The sequence below is a fragment of the Humulus lupulus genome, chromosome 1, assembly GCF_963169125.1.
Source record: "Humulus lupulus chromosome 1, drHumLupu1.1, whole genome shotgun sequence".
Lineage (NCBI taxonomy): Eukaryota > Viridiplantae > Streptophyta > Magnoliopsida > Rosales > Cannabaceae > Humulus > Humulus lupulus.
This window is the reverse complement of record NC_084793.1, coordinates 87,418,308-87,430,940: the sequence shown is the minus strand read 5'-3', so window position 1 is coordinate 87,430,940 and position 12,633 is coordinate 87,418,308. Positions and strand designations below refer to the sequence as shown.

The 12,633-nt window shown below is 38.8% G+C and overlaps 1 protein-coding gene across 1 annotated transcript; it reads left to right on the top strand.

Moving 5' to 3' along the window:
• Positions 1 to 4,751: 4,751 nt before the first annotated feature.
• LOC133795598 (probable pectinesterase/pectinesterase inhibitor 7) lies at positions 4,752 to 7,198 on the top strand. The gene is made up of 2 exons (XM_062233053.1): positions 4,752 to 5,791; positions 6,303 to 7,198. Exons 1-2 carry the CDS (start codon positions 4,807 to 4,809, stop codon positions 6,995 to 6,997), a joined length of 1,680 nt encoding a protein of 559 aa, XP_062089037.1. The 5' UTR covers positions 4,752 to 4,806; the 3' UTR covers positions 6,998 to 7,198.
• The last annotated feature ends 5,435 nt before the right edge of the window (positions 7,199 to 12,633 follow it).

The window sequence follows — 12,633 nt, the reverse complement described above, 5'->3', positions numbered from 1 at the left end:
GGGTATTATCTACTACTAGGGTCCTTTTGGGCCGACTCTCTTGGTTGTCCAGCACGAGCTGGTCAACGCAGTGGAGCAGAAGCGTGTCCAGGTCCGGATTCCTTGGGTGACGATGGACGAGCTGCCTAGGGTTGAACCTAACCAGCCGGGGGTCTGCAGTGGCCCTATCTACGTTCTTAAATAAGTAAAAGTTACCTTGACCGGAAGGACCCGCGGCTGCTCCGGATTGGGCCCTCTCCTCGATCATCCCCTGGGCGACCTCCAAGCTCCGCTTCCTGTTCCTCACCAGAGGAACTTCCTCACCTTCTTCCTCGCCTTCGTCATCTGCGACCTCCTCCGCGACGATCGGCCTGTTGTCGCGGGCTGGGGGAGGCCCCCGGGGCCTTTTCAAATTCAAAGTCTGATTTGGGAAAATCAGCTTGCAGAATACCATCGTCTCGTCCGTCACGAGCACGCGGTAGTCTTTCTCACTGGGAGGCAGGTTCGCCAGTGTGTCGTATTGACCCCCGAGGGTCACGGACTTTTCGGTCCTCGAGTAGATGGCTGCAAGGTTGGTCGAAATCAGAATTGGAATAAGGGACGGGCTAAAATAAGATAACCGTTAAAAGGCGAGCTAAATGGAGGATTACTTACGAGGGCGGTTGAAATAATGATGATCGCAGTTTCGGAACCCAGTAGACATAAAAAACTGGTCTTTGAAGTCGTTTGGATGGCTCGGCAGCTCGATCACTGCTGCTGTGTTAGGGAAGCGGGTTAAGTAATAGAACCCGTCGCCTCGCCCCCGCTGGTCCGGGCTGGCTTTGAGGCAGAAGAAATACAAGATATCAGCAGGAGTGGGGACCTCCCACTCATGCTTTTGGAACAAATACCTCAGTCCCGCCAGCAGACGGTAGGAATTGGGGGGGAGCTGAAATGGGGCCAACCCCACGTAGTTCAGAAAATCAGCAAAATACTGATCCAGGGGGAGGAAGGCCCCTGCCTTGAAGTGTTCCTCGCTCCAGGCCGCGAACGACTCGTCGAGCGGCGTGCAGCTCCTCTCCCCATCCGCAGCAGGTCGGGCGATCACGGAGGTCTTCCCCAGAGGAATGTTGTGGTTAAGGAAGATTTTGGTGATCTTTGCCTGGCTGGTTATCTTCGAGACGATTCTCTCCGCCTCGAAAAACGCGTCAGGAGCCACCTCGGCCTGCTTCTCCACCGCCGGTCCAAAGTGAGGAATTGGCGAGCTGGTCACCACCGCCTTTCCTTTATCCTTCTGGGAGGCCAAACTTCCCACATTCTTCTGTGGCAGATTTCTCTTTGGAGCCATCTGGTCGCCTATCGAGCAAAAGAAAACACTTTAGAAAAGGCGACCCAAGCAGGAGAGTGAGGCAAGCATTAAGTACACAAGCTGGGGTAAGCCCAGCCCGTGGGGAGTGGTGCCACGCGTTCCAAGGAACACGCGCCTATGCCCTCAACAGATCCCAGATTACTCGGAATTCGTGTGTCAGATGGCTCAGAGTAAGAAAAAAAAAAAAAATTTGCCTTGGGGGGAAAGTTTCAACAGGCAAGGCGTGGCAAAACCGCTTTTAAGGCGTATTCCCTAAGCTACCCGGTTTTTGCACCCAAAGTTCCTACGGATCCTACCAGAAATTGTTCCTAAGAAAGGATCATGGAACCCATGTTCTAAGGCGATGTCCCATGGCAAATGTGCCCTAATCAAAGAAGGGCCATCACCCTCCATATCCGCGCGACCCAGAAAACCTCTGCATGTGGCTACAGTAAATTTTTTTACCTAGGCTACAGTGGCATGCTTTCAAAAATAAATGGGGACAGAAGACTTACAGTATAGGGTTGGATGGTGAGCGAGGTTGTTGCGCGGGTAGGGGCTTCGTTGGCACAGTAGTCTCCAAGGCCTTGAAGGAACTCGCACGCTTAAGCTTCGTGAACGGAGAAGATGAGAGCAATGGAAATGAGGGTTTTGCTCTTCGGAAGGTCAGAGAGAAAAGAAGGAAATTTGAGAGGTTCTGAATGGTAAGGTGGTCCGTGCGTGGGATGACCACCCCCTTTTTATACAAGGGGGGATCACGTGTAAAAGGCTCCTAGGAGACCCTCCACTCGAAATGTGAAACGACGGCTGGACAGTAGGCTAGGCCATTTAATGCGGTTCTCGTAGAATGTACCGTCGCCACCCGCGGCGTTCCACGTATCAGACGCATGCGAAAAGCATGGAATGCGAAGGGTTGTGGGAGAAGTCTAAAAGCTCCAACTGTGGTCTCCCATGTCTGACGTCATGGACCACGAGCAGGAGCTTGGGGGGCAGATGTACGCCCTGGATTTCCCACGGGCTGTTTAGCAGGACGATCCTCGGACTAAACATGATTTAGCCCGAGGCTCCCACAGGCCAGAGGCTTTATCTTCAGGACGGGCCCTTTCTAGCTCGAGGGGATGGAGTTTCCTGCTCCTTCTTGTTGTTCCAGGAGCTGGGAACAACATCCGACGACCACTGAAGGATCAGCTCGGGTTATGGATTGCTCCGGTAGCGAGCTTCTCAGGAAGCTCTGACCCTATGGGAGGTCAACACGCAAGATAAACGTGCATAATCCTGCCATCACGTGTCCGATATCCCCCTGACTTCTCGGACACGCCGCAGGAACGTGCATATTCAGACACCCACGGATGGGTTGGGCCGTGCGGCCCATTATCTCCTTCCATACTGATTAGACCACACTTGTGTGTCAGGTTTAGGAAGTAATCATGAATATCACAGACTTGATATGACAAATGGTAAGGTCACGGGATGACCTCCCTACCAATTTCCAGGTGCCTTCTCCTATAAATATGGAGACCCTGGGAATTGATAGGGGTTGGAAAAAATAGTCTTGTAAGAACTATATAGTTTGTAAACCAATTACCCAGAAAAGATCAATAATATTGACTAGTGGAGTAGAAGGATTTTAACCTTCGAACCACTTAAAAAACGTGTTTAGGGTCACCTAGTTCTTCTCACAAAGATTTCATATCTGCGGCGGTTCTACTTTTAAGTACTAATCTCTTTCTCTTCTTCTCTTAATTACCTGTTGCCGAAGAACCGCGTCAACAAAAGCTCTTGTGGACAACTCTCATTCCAGATTTGCTTATAATGATCTTTGGAACAGATTAAGTGTTCCTAAGCATCGAATTTTCATCTGGTTGTATTTGCTCAGGAGATTGAAGACCAAGGACCGTTTGAGGGAGTATGGAAAAAACATTGATCCGGGCTGTAGCATCTGTGGAGTTGAGGTGGAAACTCATTCTCATCTTTTCAGTGACTGTTGTGTTAAAATTCTCTTGAGTTGGCTGGAAATCAGGACCAGATTCTGTACAGTTGAAGGTATATTCAAATGGATAAAAAGGTGTAAATTCAGTCGTTTCAAGAAATTTGTGTATTGGTCTATTCTGTCTAATCTCATCTACCATATTTGGAGAGTTCGTAATATTGCAGTTTGGGAAGATATGGTTTGGTCTGTACATTTTACGATCCAAAGGATTAAGTGGACTGTCTATAACAGAATTCTTTATACAGTTCCTACAGGAGTGAATGAAAAGGAGTGGGTCTGGTTTCATAAGATTTTTGACTGTATCTAGGCTGTTGAATCTCTGAGTTTTTTATACTCTTTTGCTGGTTGTGATGTAATTAGTTCCTTGGTGTAGCTGTTTTATCACAGCTTTGTACATTTTGGTTTATTTGGCAATACAATTGACTCACTTACCAAAAAAAATTAAATGCAAAGTTGTATAGCATGACATTAGAATAAGAGTCCGGTTAGAACATGGATGGGGAAGATTAGAATGACCTCCTCATTCACTTCTAGGACTTGTGTAAGATGTTTTTTTGTTTTTGTTTTTTCTTACCATTAAAATACATTAAGATGAGGAATTATATATGATAAAAAATTTCTACATTTTTCAATAAGATTAAGTTATCTCACACTAAAGAATTATTTAGATTGTTGGATTATTTTTTTCGTTATATCTTATCTTACTCTCTAAAAGTGACGTAAATCCCTAAACCGGCCTTGTAATGTGCATTTCAAAATTTCATTTGTGAGTTTGATCGGTGCGTACCAGCCTAACGATTCTATCCACTGTCTTACAATTTTCAATTCAAACTAAATATTATTAGGAACACCAGTAATATTGTAACTGGGGGAGCTTAGTTTGACTAGCTAGAAAGTAAACAGACCCTATATAATATATTTATATATTTTCTCTACAACTATACAGCTTTATATAAATATTACAAATACATATATACCTATGATTAACGTACAATAAGCTGCTGATTTATCGAACGGACTGTTTTTATGTTAATGAAACAGTTATCTCAATAATATTCACTGAGTAATGATTTCTGCACCCAAAATAATAAGCATAATCTCACTGTAATAATTTGTTTTTTAATTTTTTGAAGTATGCAAAGAAATGAAAGTGGCATACATATGCTTCCATTTAACTGTAGTTAATTAGTTCTTAAATTCAAAAGAAAACAGAATTTGTCAAATTAGAACAAAAGAAACAAAGGAAGAATAGTTTGGCAACATATATAACCAATTTATATAAATATAAATCATACTAATCGGTTAGCACCAAACGCGTAATGCCCTTGACAAAACAAAGAGCATTCCACTTTGTCATCACAAAACCGCACATCGATCACCTTAATTCACGCCCAGACATCCTATAAAAACCATGGTCACTTGCGCCAGTATAATTCACATCAAACACTTCCAAGTTCCAACTTCTTCCAGCACACAAACTATAGCTAGCTTGTCCAAATTAATCCTAATAATGGATTGCAAACTCTTCTTCCTCTCCTTCATAGTTGTGATCAACTTATTATCATTAATCCCATCTCCGTTTGCTAATGCTTATAATTACACCTTACCTCCAAGCAGGCCTGTTACGCCAGACTTCATTTGCAAGTTCACCCCATATCCAATTTCATGCAAATCTGTCCTCCCAAACAAAACCTCCAATGTCTACGACTACACTCGCTTTACGGTCTTCAAATCCTTATCTCAGACTCTACGATTCCAAACATTAGTAAACAACTTTCTTAGGCTCCGGGCTGCGTTGCCTAAAACAACTGTGGCCGCCCTCGAGGACTGCCAGTTTCTCGCAGGCCTAAGCGTCGACTACTTGTGGAGCTCCTTCGGCGCCATCAACGCCACACCCAGTGCTCTTCCTGGGTGGAAAACAGAAGACGTCCAAACTCTCCTTAGCGCCATTTTAACGAACCAGGAGACTTGCTATGACGGCCTGAAATCAGCGTCTTCGTCCTGGAGAGTCAGAAACGGTCTTTTCGCCCCTTTGGCAAACGACACTAAGTTGTTTAGTGTTTCTCTGGCTCTTTTTACCAAAGGTTGGGTGCCTAAGAACAAGTTGGTACCACGGCAGGTAACTCAGAGGAAACTATTTGGTTTGGTGGATGAGTTTGGTTCGACGACTCAGAGGAGATCACTGTTGGAGACAGGGGATGATAACGGTCATGGTCACAGTAAGGTGGTGGTGAGAGAACGAGTGACTGTTAGTCAAGATGGAACCGGGAATTTCACCACCATAAACGACGCCGTTGCGGCTGCCCCGAACAAAACGCAGGTGTCCGGAGGGTACTTCGTTATACATGTCAAGGCAGGGGTTTACGAAGAGTATGTTTCCATTGCTAAAAATAAGAGGTATTTGATGATGATCGGAGATGGTATAAATCAGACTGTCATCACTGGTAACCGAAGTGTTGTAGATGGTTGGACCACTTTCAAATCAGCAACATTTGGTAAGAACTTTTTTATTTATTTATTTATTATTAATTATAATTATTTATTATTATTAATTATAAAAAAAGGTCAATTTTTCATAAATTTTTGTTTATATCAAATAAATAAATGAGTGTAAATGATAAATTAATATATTTGAACCAGCAAACTAGTATAATTTAAATTGGAAGTAATTTATACAAAATACGACATGTAAATTTCAAATCATTCATGATAACGACAATATTTTTAGCAGTGCTAGCATATATATACATATAGAAGTCTTGAAAAAAGCTTCAGAATTACTGGGTTGATGAATAAAGAATCAGTTACAAGAATTGATACTTATTGTATTGGGGGGTCATAATGAAGTAATAATTAATATTTTTGTCAATGAAATCATTTTTTTTAGCAAGACAGTTATTAAATCAAAGGCCTGTATTTGTTCATTAATATTTTTGATAACGCAATATATAGATATATATATATATATATATGCTTTCATCTCCACACTAAACCTCGATGTCGCAGCCGTAACCGGACCAGGTTTCGTGGCGGTCAACATAACATTCCGGAACACAGCCGGAGCAAGCAAGCACCAAGCGGTGGCAGTTCGAAACGGCGCCGATTTGTCTGCTTTCTACAGCTGCAGCTTCGAAGGCTACCAAGACACACTCTACACCCATTCCCTCCGCCAATTCTACCGCGAATGCGATGTATACGGCACCGTAGATTTCATCTTCGGCAACGCTGCCGTCGCTTTCCAGAACTGCAACTTATACCCTCGACTTCCAATGAGTGGCCAATTCAACGCCATAACTGCTCAAGGCCGAACAGACCCGAATCAGAATACCGGGATCTCGATCCACAACTGTACTGTCATTGCCGCAGATGACTTGGCCTCGTCGACTGACGGCGCTGCAAAGACTTATCTGGGTCGGCCATGGAAGGAGTATTCGAGGACGGTTTATATGCAGTCTTACATAGACAGTGTGGTTGACGCGGCGGGTTGGCGAGAATGGAATGGTAATTTTGGTCTGAGTACGTTGTATTATGCGGAGCATGATAATAGAGGACCGGGTTCGGAGACGGCCAAGAGAGTCACGTGGCCTGGTTATCACGTGATTAACGCTACCGACGCTAAAAATTTCACATTGTCCAGTTTTCTACTAGCAGATAATTGGTTGCCTCAGACGGGTGTAGCTTACACCAGTGGTTTAATATGACCGAAAGTTTACCAACTACGTACTACTGATAATTCTTTAAGTATAGTTATATATTCTATTATTATTTTTTTTACTTGTTTTAGATTTTAAAGATACTTGTAAGCTTGCAAGGTCAAGCTTTGGGAACAGCCATAGTTTTAATTGTAATTTTGATTTAAACAAACTACTTATGATAGATAATAATTAATGTTGATGGAGGATTTTGTCCTCAGCAAAATGTGTGCTAGCATTGATGTTTGAAAATCAGAGAAATTCATAATATACAATGTAAGAACTATAATATAAGTATGCTAGTATTCAAGGAACATTAAATTTAAGTGGCATGGTTCTGCCCAGGAAAGTGTAAAAAATGTTATAAACTAATTAAACTCATTGCTTAGGTGGTTACGTGCAAATGAGAAGACTCATTTGAATCATTAACTATACATTTACAATAGCATGAGATCATCATTAATAATTGGGGGCAAATAAGTTGTTTCGACCTAATCATTGTCTTTTGATAGCATTCGGGCTTATAATAAGTTGTTTCGACCTGATCATTAATTAACTATATTTTACAATAGCGTGAGATAATCAATCAACTTTTTTCTCTTCTACATATGCTAAAAATTAGTTTTGAGAAAAACTAAGAGAATTTTGTTTATACAAATTCTATAATTTTTTTTATATATTTTCTTGTTTCTAATATATTTTAGTTTCCGATTTTACCAAAGAACCATATTAAAGGATGTGTTTGAAAAGTCACATAGTTATTGAAATTGGATATAATTAGTGGAATTACAAAGATAGACAAGTTTATTGAACATAATTATATTGTAACCCTATAATTAGAAATAATTGAGGGTCTCTTTTACATCTTTAATTCTCACATGACTCCTCAAGAATTGGTACGTTAATAAATAAATGATCAAATATAATATTTTATTATTTTTAATATGATATTCGTCAATCCAAATGAGCATCCGTATCTTTAGAGAGAGGTGATTCTTCCGTAATACCTTAAAAGCGGTTTGAGAGAGACTAAGGGCATGTTTGACATTGTTTTCAGTTTTTGTTTTCAAAGTTATGTTCTCAGAATTGAGAACAAAAAACTGTTTTTGTAGTTTTCAAAAAACAAAATGTGTTTGGTTAATATTTTCTAAAAACAATTTTTTTATTTTATTTTTTTTAAAATTTTAAATAAAAAATTAACAAATATATTTACAAAGAGAAATTTTTTTTAAAAGTTTGTAATAAATAATGAGATAAAATAATTTGAAAAAAAATGATGAAAAATAAAAAGAGAGAAAGTAAGGAGAGAAAATTTGAAGAAATAGAAAATGAGAAGAGATAAATTGATCCAAGAAAAAATTAGAGAGAATGTGATGAGAAAGAAAGTGGAGAGAGATAAGTAAGTAGAAAGAAAGTGATGAGAGAGAAAATGGGGAGAGAGAAAAAATGATGAGAGAGAAAATGAGGAAAGAGAAAGTGATGTGAGAGAAAGTGAAGAGAGAGAAACTAATGACAGAGAAAATGATGTGACAATAAATTATGTTAGATAATAATAATTAAAAAATTGATTTGATAAAAAATAGATAGACAAAAAAATATTTTCTAAAAACAATTTTTTTATTTTATTTTTTTAAAAATTTTAAATAAAAAATTAACAAATATATTTACAAAGAGAAAAAAATTTTAAAAGTTTGTAATAAATAATGAGATAAAATAATTTGAAAAAAAATGATGAAAAATAAAAAAAGAGAAAGTAAGGAGAGAAAATTTGAAGAAATAGAAAATGAGAAGAGATAAATTGATCCAAGAAAAAATTAGAGAGAATGTGATGAGAAAGAAAGTGGAGAGAGATAAGTAAGTAGAAAGAAAGTGATGAGAGAGAAAATGGGGAGAGAGAAAAAATGATGAGAGAGAAAATGAGGAAAGAGAAAGTGATGTGAGAGAAAGTGAAGAGAGAGAAACTAATGACAGAGAAAATGATGTGACAATAAATTATGTTAGATAATAATAATTAAAAAATTGATTTGATAAAAAATAGATAGACAAAAAAAATTTGAGAACAACAGAAAACAACTTTTTAATGTTCTCAAAATTTTCTGTTTTTATAACTTTGTTTTTAAAAACTGTTTTTTAAAAATAATGCCAAACACCTCAACTTGTTTTCAAAAAAACAGTTTTCTACTCTTAAAAACAAAAAACACTTTTTTAGTTAAAATACCAAACATCCTCTACGTCACTGAAACTATTGAATTGAGTTGCGCAAGGCGACTTCCCCCTCCACCCCTTCTTTTCTTTCATATTTCAACCAAGCTTCTTGAATTTTTGGGAAAATATATATTTTCTTCTATTCAACATTGTTATTTTTATTTGACCGAAAAAAATTGCTATTCTTCTTATATTTATATATTATTAGATTTTTCAGTTTGGAAGTACAACATTTTAAAAGATCAAGAATTTTATATTAAATTTTATGTCTACATTATTTTATTTATTTATACAAAAAAAAAACATAATTTCAAGCAAAGAACAAAACAAAAAATTAGCATCAATGTTATTCTCTCTAAGTTTATTTCTTTTTATTATTACGTAATGTTGAATGAATATGAATAATAAAATGTTATGTACTTGAAATGTTTTATTGGCATAGGAATAACAAGTAATCAAATATATATTTATTTTAAATATATTACGTGGTTTTTAAATATTTTTAATTAAATATTATTAATATTAATTATCACACAGTATTTATTTACTGTGTAATCATTCACATATTTTGTCAAACAAAATTATGAGAATTCAAATATAATTATAAGATTATGAATGTTATTATCAAAGCAGGAAATTTTGAAATTTCAATAATCTATCCTCAAAACTGTTTGAATTTATATTAATTTTTTCATAATAACATTTATTTTTAAAAAAAAATCACAAATAAAGTCTTAAGATTCACATTTTTCAATAGTCTTTGTGGATGCCAGAAATCTACCAAGAAAAAAAGATCTGGTCCCTTATTGAAGTAAACGGCTAAGAGGCACCAAAGACGTTAAGTACACGATAGAGGCAGAAGGTTATTACGTGCCACCAAGAGGCCACACATTTGCAATGCCCCAGGCCTCACAAAGTTATTCCATGCTGATGGGAGGCAAGAATTTTCCACACTGGTAAAAGACCCACATCACGTGTCTAAGGTCCCTTGAAGGTCCAAAACAATCATGTCTAAAGCCCCGTAAGGTCCACTTTGTTGATGAGTGAGGCCCACTCGCATTGCAAGAATATCACAAAAGGCATCAAGCAGCACCCATCACCTCGCACGCCCTAGAGCCTTGCGCACACCAAGCGCCTCACGCGCATTAGGTGTCTTGCGCGCGTGCCCAGCGTCTCGCGTGCATCAGGCGTCTCGCGCGCGTGCCCAGCGTCTCGCGGACACCACCTCGGCCACGCAACAGGCGTCTCGTGCGCATCTCGCCTCACGCCAGTGTCTCGCGGACACCACCTCGACCACGCAGAATCCGTCTCGCGTGTGCGCCCAGCAGGCATCTCGCGCGCGCACCCAGCATCTTGCGTGCATCTCGCCTCGCGCTAATGTCTCGCGGACACCACCTCGGCCACGCAGCAGGAGTCTTGCGTGCAGTAGGCATCTCGCACGCATGCCCAACGTCTCATGCACATCTCGCCTCCCGCCAGTGTCTCGCGGACACCACATCGGCCACGCAGCAGCAGCTCACACCGAGGGTCTCGCGTCAATGGCCTCACATCAAGCGCACCATGGCCTTGCGCCGAGGGTCTCGCGAGACACATGCCTCGCCTATAGAGCCACACTCTGGGCCAAGAATATGCGCTTGGGGTGGAGAGGTCCCTCTCGTCCCATTTTCATAGGGAAATCTCGCGCGATTAGAGTCAACTTGACTACTTTCACTTCAATGGGATAGGCAGGGATCGGTCCTTGATTGCCAAGCATCTTGAAATAACATGTAAGAATTTTAACACTTGAAGCCCTTGGGAATAATGTACCTTGCGAGGGTGAAAACCTGTGACTCGAGGAGCTCATACAAATACGGAATGCACCTATAAACCAAGAGGAGTTGGAGTACGGACATGATGTACACTCTAGACAAGTAGTGGTCATACAAGTAAGGTACTTGATGTGGTCCTCATCAGCCAATCTCTGACACTTGTACTAAACAGGTGGTAGAGGTACATCCAGGTACTAAAGTGGAGGTGCTCCAACAAACTCTCAGCATGTACTTGAGCCGACCACCACACTAATGGCACCACTACCACCTGTAAACTGCATATGCAGAGTCGTGTCCCAAGGGACCACAATGTACTAAGAGTCATCAGTGCTCTACTATAAATATGACCTCCCTTCATCTGAGAATGGGGGGAAATTTTGGGGAGAATTTTGTAACTACTCATTATTATTGGAAATAGACAATCTACCTTCTCTCTAATTTTCATTCTACAATTTCAGCATTTACATTTTGTGTTCTTGAAATCATAAGGATGCTTGCTTAAAGTGCTGGGAAAACTTATACAGGATCTTTATTTAGTTTCATGTATATCTAATAGTAAACAAATTAATATGAGATAACCTACAATATTTTTCTAAAATTGAATTCAAAGAGAAACAATGATAAGAATACTTACAGTATATGTAACAGAATGAATGAGTCATTCCTTTAGTTTCTATAACCCTTGTATCCTTTCTGTCGTAGAGTATTATAAAAAAACTGAATCGTTCTTCAATTATCTTCACAGTCTTCCAAAGTATCCTAAGAATCACCTAGATTAGAGTATGCAATTCTCAACACATGAGATAGATACAGAGAGAAGAGGATAAAAGAACTTAGAGGCTTAGAAAAGGACTTGTGTTTAGAGAGAATCTAAAAACTATCGGAAACTTGTGTGTTTTGACTTTTGAACTTGTGTCTTCATCTCTCACTTAGCACTCCTTTTATAGACTCAATTAGGTCATTTAATTTAATTAAAAATGAATAAAATAATAACCACTTTGAAGCCCGAGGTAGAAATTATCATGGGCTTTAGGCCCGTGAAATTTTCTCATTTAATTATAAGCTCATTGGACTTAAAATCAAGACATGTATTATTTTGTATTGATTTAATTAATTTAATAATTATTTAAATTCTTTATCAAATTAATTATTTATAATTTGAACATTGATTTAAACTTATTTATTAATTTAGATAATAATTTATCATAATTAATAAATCTGCCATACTTTCTCTTTTCTGCTCAAAATTACATAACTTTGTGAAACTATCCAAAATTGACCTGGTCAACTTTGATAATTCTAATTAATAATTAAATCAATTGATTAAGACTATCTAGATGATTTTATCCAAGGTACAGTGGGGACCATGGGCCTATGAAATCAAGTTCCAATAAGTTATCATAAATCTAATAGATAAATTTACTAACTCATTAATTCCTCGTGATTCCACTAAAGACTCGGAATTGCACTATTGAATTCATAGAACACTCTATAACAAATATAGATACGCTATTAATTATCCATTGTTACAACCATAATTGTCACTCAATCCTCAATAGACGGTCTACAATGAGATGGGACTAAAATACTGTTTTACCCCTCATTGTATTTTACTCTTAAAACACTTAGTTC

Excerpts from the sequence above, each read along its gene's own strand:
- LOC133795598 (XM_062233053.1), top strand. The coding sequence starts at position 4,807 with ATGGATTGCAAACTCTTCTTCCTCTCCTTCATAGTTGTGATCAACTTA. Across the intron at positions 5,792-6,302 it reads TTTCAAATCAGCAACATTTG|CCGTAACCGGACCAGGTTTC; the intron begins GTAAGAACTTTT and ends TCGATGTCGCAG.